General features: G+C 42.2%; 1 protein-coding gene across 2 annotated transcripts in view; it reads left to right on the top strand.

The window, feature by feature from the left end:
• The first annotated feature begins 487 nt into the window (after positions 1-487).
• zgc:92242 (uncharacterized protein LOC436899 homolog) overlaps positions 488-6,000 on the top strand; it is a 31,053-nt gene continuing 25,540 nt past the window's right edge. The window contains exons 1-2 of one of the 2 annotated variants that reach the window (XM_060915279.1): positions 488-576; positions 4,467-4,863. In XM_060915279.1, the coding sequence (XP_060771262.1) occupies positions 4,686-4,863 (178 nt within the window). In that variant the 5' untranslated portion in view covers positions 488-576; positions 4,467-4,685. Of the gene's footprint in view, positions 581-4,466; positions 4,864-6,000 lie in introns of both variants that reach the window. The other variant, XM_060915278.1, reaches the window with a different exon arrangement.

Raw genomic sequence — 6,000 nt, 5'->3', positions numbered from 1 at the left:
TCCACACAGAAAGGCCCCAGTTGGCCACTGGGCTCGAACCCAGAACCTTCTTGCTGTGAGGCGACAGTAGTAACCACTACACCACTGTGCCACCCCAAGCTGCACACCCCACTCCTTCAAACCCTGGGGCAATTTAGATGAGTCAGTCCTTTTATTGGTGTGTTTTTGGGAGGTGGGAGGAAACTAGAGAATCATGAGGAAAACCACAAAAACATAGGGAGAACATACAAACAATAACCTGGGCTGAGGATTGATCTCTGGAGCCATGGGGAGGCAATTCTTCTGTTCCGCCATTTAATAAGAATAAAGCATATTTCATAAAATTATAATACAACTCAAAGTATAAACTGAAAAAACACCACCAAGAAACCTCTAAGTACCGTAGGGAGGAGACACTGTGTGTGTGTGTGTGTAAGTGTAAGAAAGGAGACTGGAAGGAGGAACAAAGGGGAATGCTGTGATGTCATTCCACACCACACCACTCATACAAAGGCGTGAGGGAGTGAAATACACATACACACTAATCTACTCTTGCACAGACCAACTCCTGTTGACTCTGTTCCTCTTATGCTGGATGTGAGTATGTGTTTGCTTTCTTCTCTCTTTGCAAAAAGAAAAAACAAAACGTATGAGGTTATCAGTCTTTTCTTTGTCTTTGTTGGATAAACCAAAGGTCCTTTTTCTTTGGTATGCATTCATGAACGTTTCAGTCTTGCTGGAGTCCATTGTTTGTCTCAGCTGAAAGTTTCTGCATGTTGCACAGCTTTTCCTGCTTGGCTTTGGGATTAAAACGTTGAATTTGTACGGTGGTTGTCCCAGACATGATGTTAAGTTCATGTAAATGTAAGACATCAACAAAAGTTGTGGTGTTGCACTTTAAATAGGTTTGTTGAAGACTTGGTGAAACTCTCACTAAGGAGGATCTACGTGAAGTTTATTTATTAAGAGGCCTTTTGAAAAGGTGTGAAGCTTTTCTGGTATGTGAAACTATCAATAAAGAGTCCGAACAACTGAAAATGGAGACTGCAGGAGGATTCTGAAAACTGTGCAAACCAGACCAGCAACTATCCAGTGGATGAATGGATAATGGGTGATGAGTAAATAAAGTGGTTGAGTGAGAGAAAAGAGAGGCTCACCAGCAGCTGAGGGGCACCGAGAAAGGACAGAAAGTGGACTGTATTATTAAAACAGACTGGCTTTTGTCACCACACAGAGATCAGCAAAAGCAGCTGGGATCATATGAACCAGAGGTCATAGTCACAAATCCAACATAATCTCTACATGAATACTTCTTTCTTTTAACTGTCTAGTGTCCGTTTTAACCTGTATTCACAGTTAGCTAAACACCCAAGGGCATCTTTTATTTTTAGCCTTTGTGGTTGAAGGTCTGAAGAGATTTTGAGTCATTATTTTGCAAACCAAACTGTCACTTTAGGCTTGGGAGAAGAGAAGGGGAAAAAAAAAAATCAAGCTAGCAACATGAAAGCTAAACATCTTTTATCTAATAGCTCGCATCCTTGAGTAGCATTACTCTATAATCTTCGCAAGACGGATAAATCAACAGCTTAGCCCAAACCTCCAAATGAGCAAGTCAAAACAAGACAAGATTTGACTAACAATTTCATCTTGTGCCCTTTAAGCATTGACGTGAACACCACTGCCAAAATGTTAGCAAGCTATAAAACACAAAGCTAGCTGGACTAGCTGTTCAGGATGCTTGAACTAAAGTGCACAGAACTCATTTTAATCTACAGTTTAAATGAGTTTGACTTGCTTTGTGAGTCCATATTAATTCAGTGACGTTGCAGGGCTCTGAGACAATACTAACAAAGATATCTAAATATGCACAAAACAAATAGTATGGCCTCTTCTTCATAGCAGGACTTTTAGTAGTCACCTGGACAGTCCAGATACTTGACTAACACTAATGGCTAACAATGAACACAAGGAAATACCCAAATATTTTTCTCTCCTCAAGTAAAAGGAAGTATTAACCCGTGTTGAGTCATACTCCAACTTGAGGAACTGTTGTTTGTTTTGCTGTCATTTTGTTTAATAGATTAAGGACAGATTAAAATAATCTTTGTTTTAGCTGCCAGAGAACACCCTACACGTTTAACTATATAGCTATATCCTGTAGGGTTTTAAGCTGTCGTTCATTTCCGCATATATTCCCCTCTATGATTAGTAAAAAGGGTTGGAAACAAATCCACTTTCTGATGTTGCTTCACCTTACTTGGAGAAAACCGAGCAGGGCATCTGAGACCATTCCATTTTACACAATCTTTCCAGATCATCCAGGGTCCTCGGCCCTCTCTTGTGCTCTCTCTCTCTCTTTTCTTCAGCTCTTCGATGGGGTTCAGGTGGTCAGGGGACTGAGACAGCCAGGGCAGAAGACTGATTCTGTGCTCAGTGAACCATTTTTGTGTTGATTTTGGACACATGCTTCAGATCTTTGTCCTGCTGGAAGATCCAGTGACCACCCAGTTTTAGTTTCCTCTCGGAGGCAGCCAGATTCTGATTTAAAATGTCCTGGTATTTAATGGAGTCCATGATACCATGGACCCTAACAAGGTCTCCAGGGACTTTGGAGGAAAAAGAGCCCCGAAACATCACAGAACTTCCACCATATTTGACAGTTGGGATTGGGTTCTTTTCATTACTACCATCCTTCTTTTTACACCAAACCCACCTTGAGTGTTTATTGGCAAAAAGCTCCAATTTTGTTCCATCAGACCAGAGAACACGGTTCCAGTCAAAGTTGTTGTAGCGTTTCACAAACTTCAGGTGCTTATGTTTGTGGTTAACTGACAAGAGGCTTTTTTTCTGGAAAGCCTTCCAAATAATCTGTTGGTATGGAGATGGTGGTTTTGGAGACCTGGATACCCCAGGATTTTACTTTTTTCCTGTAATTCACCAACTGTGATCCTTGGGTTGTTTTTTTTTTGCCTTTCTTACCCTCCTCCTCATTGTAAAACTTGGGTCCTCTTCTAAGCAAGTCTGTAACAGTTCCAGTTGGTGTCCACTTTTTTTTTTTTTAAATTATTATTGCCCTAACAGTAGAAATGGGCATTTCAGGCAAGTAGCTGGTGTTTTTTTTTTTTTTTTTTTTTTCCTTTTCGAACCATTCCCTGATTTATGAATTAGGCACAAATCTTTAATCTCTCTTAGATACAAGATTTGTGCCTAATTAGGGCACTATAGTATATCGCCTGGTCTTTTTTCAATCTCCAGCTGTCCAGTTATGGTGATCCTGTTCCCACTGTGGCCTCAGCTTCCTGTTCTTGGTTGACAGGAGTGAAGGCTAATGTTGTCTGCTGCTATTGTAGCCCATCCACCTCAAGATTAAGCATGTTGTGTATTCTGAGATACTTTTCTGCTCACCATGGTTATAAAGTGATTATCTGAGTTACTGTAGAGTTCTTGTTAGCTTGAACCAGTATCACAATTCTCCTTTGACCTCTGACATCAACAAGGCATTTCTGCTCGCAGAACTGTCTTTCGCTGGAGTTTTGCGTTTTCTCACTATTCTGTGTAAAAACTAGAGAATCCCAGGAGCTCAGTAGTTTCTGAAACACTAAAACTAGCCCATCTGGAACCAACAACCATGCTAAGGTCAAAGTCACTGAGGTGACACATTTTTCTCATTCTGGTGTTTGATGTGAACATTAACTGAAGCTTTTGAGCCGCATGTGCATGAGTTTGTGTCGTCTTGCTGCCGCATGATTGGCTGAGTGGATAATGGCATGAATGAGCATGGGTAGAGGTGTTCCTATTATTAAAGATTAAAGTAGCCTGTTTACTTGCAGGGCCTTTGGTGGTTTGGGGGCCTTAAACAAGCACTCCTAACATTTTATAGTTAGAAACAACCCTGGTGTTGGGGTACTTTCAAATATTACATTACATTTTTGCATTGCTCGCGATGGTGTTTGATTTTAAAAGCTGTGTACAAAGGGTGTGAGTTGGAGGTTTGGAGTTTTGCTGTTGGGTTGATTTTATAAATGGGATGGTTGCTTTTATCAACTCCTGGTGGAACGGCAGAGTGGTGCAGCCTGTCCACGGGTTCAGTCCTGAGTACGAGTGGGTTTCCTCTGTTTTCTTCCTACCTCCTAGAAACTTCCTGGTAGTTAGATTAGTGACTCTAAATGGCCCATAGTTATGGGTGTGTGTATGGTACTATCCAAGGTGTATTCCCTCTTCCTGCACAGTGTTCCTGGGATCCACCATGAGCCTGACCAGGATAAAGTAGTTCCTGTAGATGGATGAATAAACAACTTTGATTCATTGTAACACGATTACGCTAATCTGTGGCATTTTGTCCACAAAGACGCCATTCTTATTTATTAATTAAAACTGTTCCATCATGAGTTAAACCAGGAGGGAAGAAAGAAATGGAAGCCTGCTAAATAACACTAGTGTTATTAATTTCTCTTCCCCATCTTGTTTTTCTCGCTGTCTTTTTTCAGAAAACACTCCAGTAGACGGTGGTTGTGGTGTGTGTATGAGGAATGAGCAGAACCAAAACAATTGAAGCCAGCTGCAGGAGAATCGGAGTCATTCTCTCCTGAGAAGAGGAAACAGAAGAGGAAAAACCCAAACAATCGTGTTCACAAGAGTGCTTCCTGTTTACCTGCAAACCTGCGCACTCGTGTTTCCTGACACTTTGTACCAGGTCCCACTCCAATATGCTGCAGCAAATTCTTGCAAACATGTACATCGACCCGGACATCCTGGAGGCGCTGAATGAGGAGCAGAAGAAGACGCTCTTCCTGAAGATGAGAGAAGAGCAAGTGCGCCGCTGGAAGGAGAGAGAGGAGAAGGAGGAGAAGGAAGGAAGGATGGAGAAGCCCCGACCAAAGAAAGGTGAGGATTTTCTCACAATGTCCCAACCATCAGAATGTTTTGAAGTATGGCCTTCCAAACTATCAGCTTTGCTTTAGATAACCTTCAGAAAGGGGTCAGTGGGATAACGTTCTTGTATTTTGGATTCGCTGCTTATCTGAGAACATTAGATCCGAGAGCATGATTAGAACCTTACACAAAGCGAAATGTGTATTGAGACTCAGCAGAACATCACATCCCCCATGTATCAGATGTAAAGCAGAGCATCACTGAGTGCTTGTCTCTTCATGCCCAGTATGATCTAAAAGGAAATGAGATTTATTTTTTCAATCTTGTTTTATTGACCTCAGTATGATGTTGGAATTCATTAGCAGCTCTCGGGCATTCTCCAGGTGTTTTCCCCACACGTTTTCCTTGACTTATTGTATACTAGGATATCAGTTCATATACCATGAGTAGAGAAAAACAAAATGGCAGCGTGCATCAAGTCATATCTATCACTTTATCAAGTATTTAAAAGAAACAGAAATAGCTAAAGGGGCGACACGGTGGTGTAGTGGTTAGCGCTGTCGCCTCACAGCAAGAAGGTCCGGGTTCGAGCCCCGTGGCCGGTGAGGGCCTTTCTGTGCGGAGTTTGCATGTTCTCCCCGTGTCCGCGTGGGTTTCCTCCGGGTGCTCCGGTTTCCCCCACAGTCCAAAGACATGCAGGTTAAGTTAACTGGTGACTCCAAATTGACTGAGAGTGTGAATGGTTGTCTGTGTCTATGTGTCAGCCCTGTGATGACCTGGCGACTTGTCCAGGGTGTACCCCGCCTTTCGCCCGTAGTCAGCTGGGATAGGCTCCAGCTTGCCTGCGACCCTGTAGAACAGGATAAAGCGGCTAGAGATGATATAAGATGAGAAATAGCTAAAAGAATATAGTCGTGTGTCGTCCGTTTCCCCCCCCCCCCTCAAAAAAAACCCTCCTGTTTCACACTCCAGCCCAGTCAGTGGCGATAATGCACCTTTAAAGTAGACAGCCTTTCGATTTCATAAAAGCTGTGAAATTTAGCTCCCTCTGAAATTTGGTCATTGTGATATACAGTACTGTATGTTTATTATACTGTATGTGTATGTATAATATCTCACAAAATATTAGTTCATTCTGTGGCTGGAAAG

Source organism: Neoarius graeffei, chromosome 2 (assembly GCF_027579695.1).
Source record: "Neoarius graeffei isolate fNeoGra1 chromosome 2, fNeoGra1.pri, whole genome shotgun sequence".
Lineage (NCBI taxonomy): Eukaryota > Metazoa > Chordata > Actinopteri > Siluriformes > Ariidae > Neoarius > Neoarius graeffei.
The sequence above is the reverse complement of the archived record's forward strand: the minus strand, read 5'-3'. Positions and strand labels throughout refer to the sequence as shown.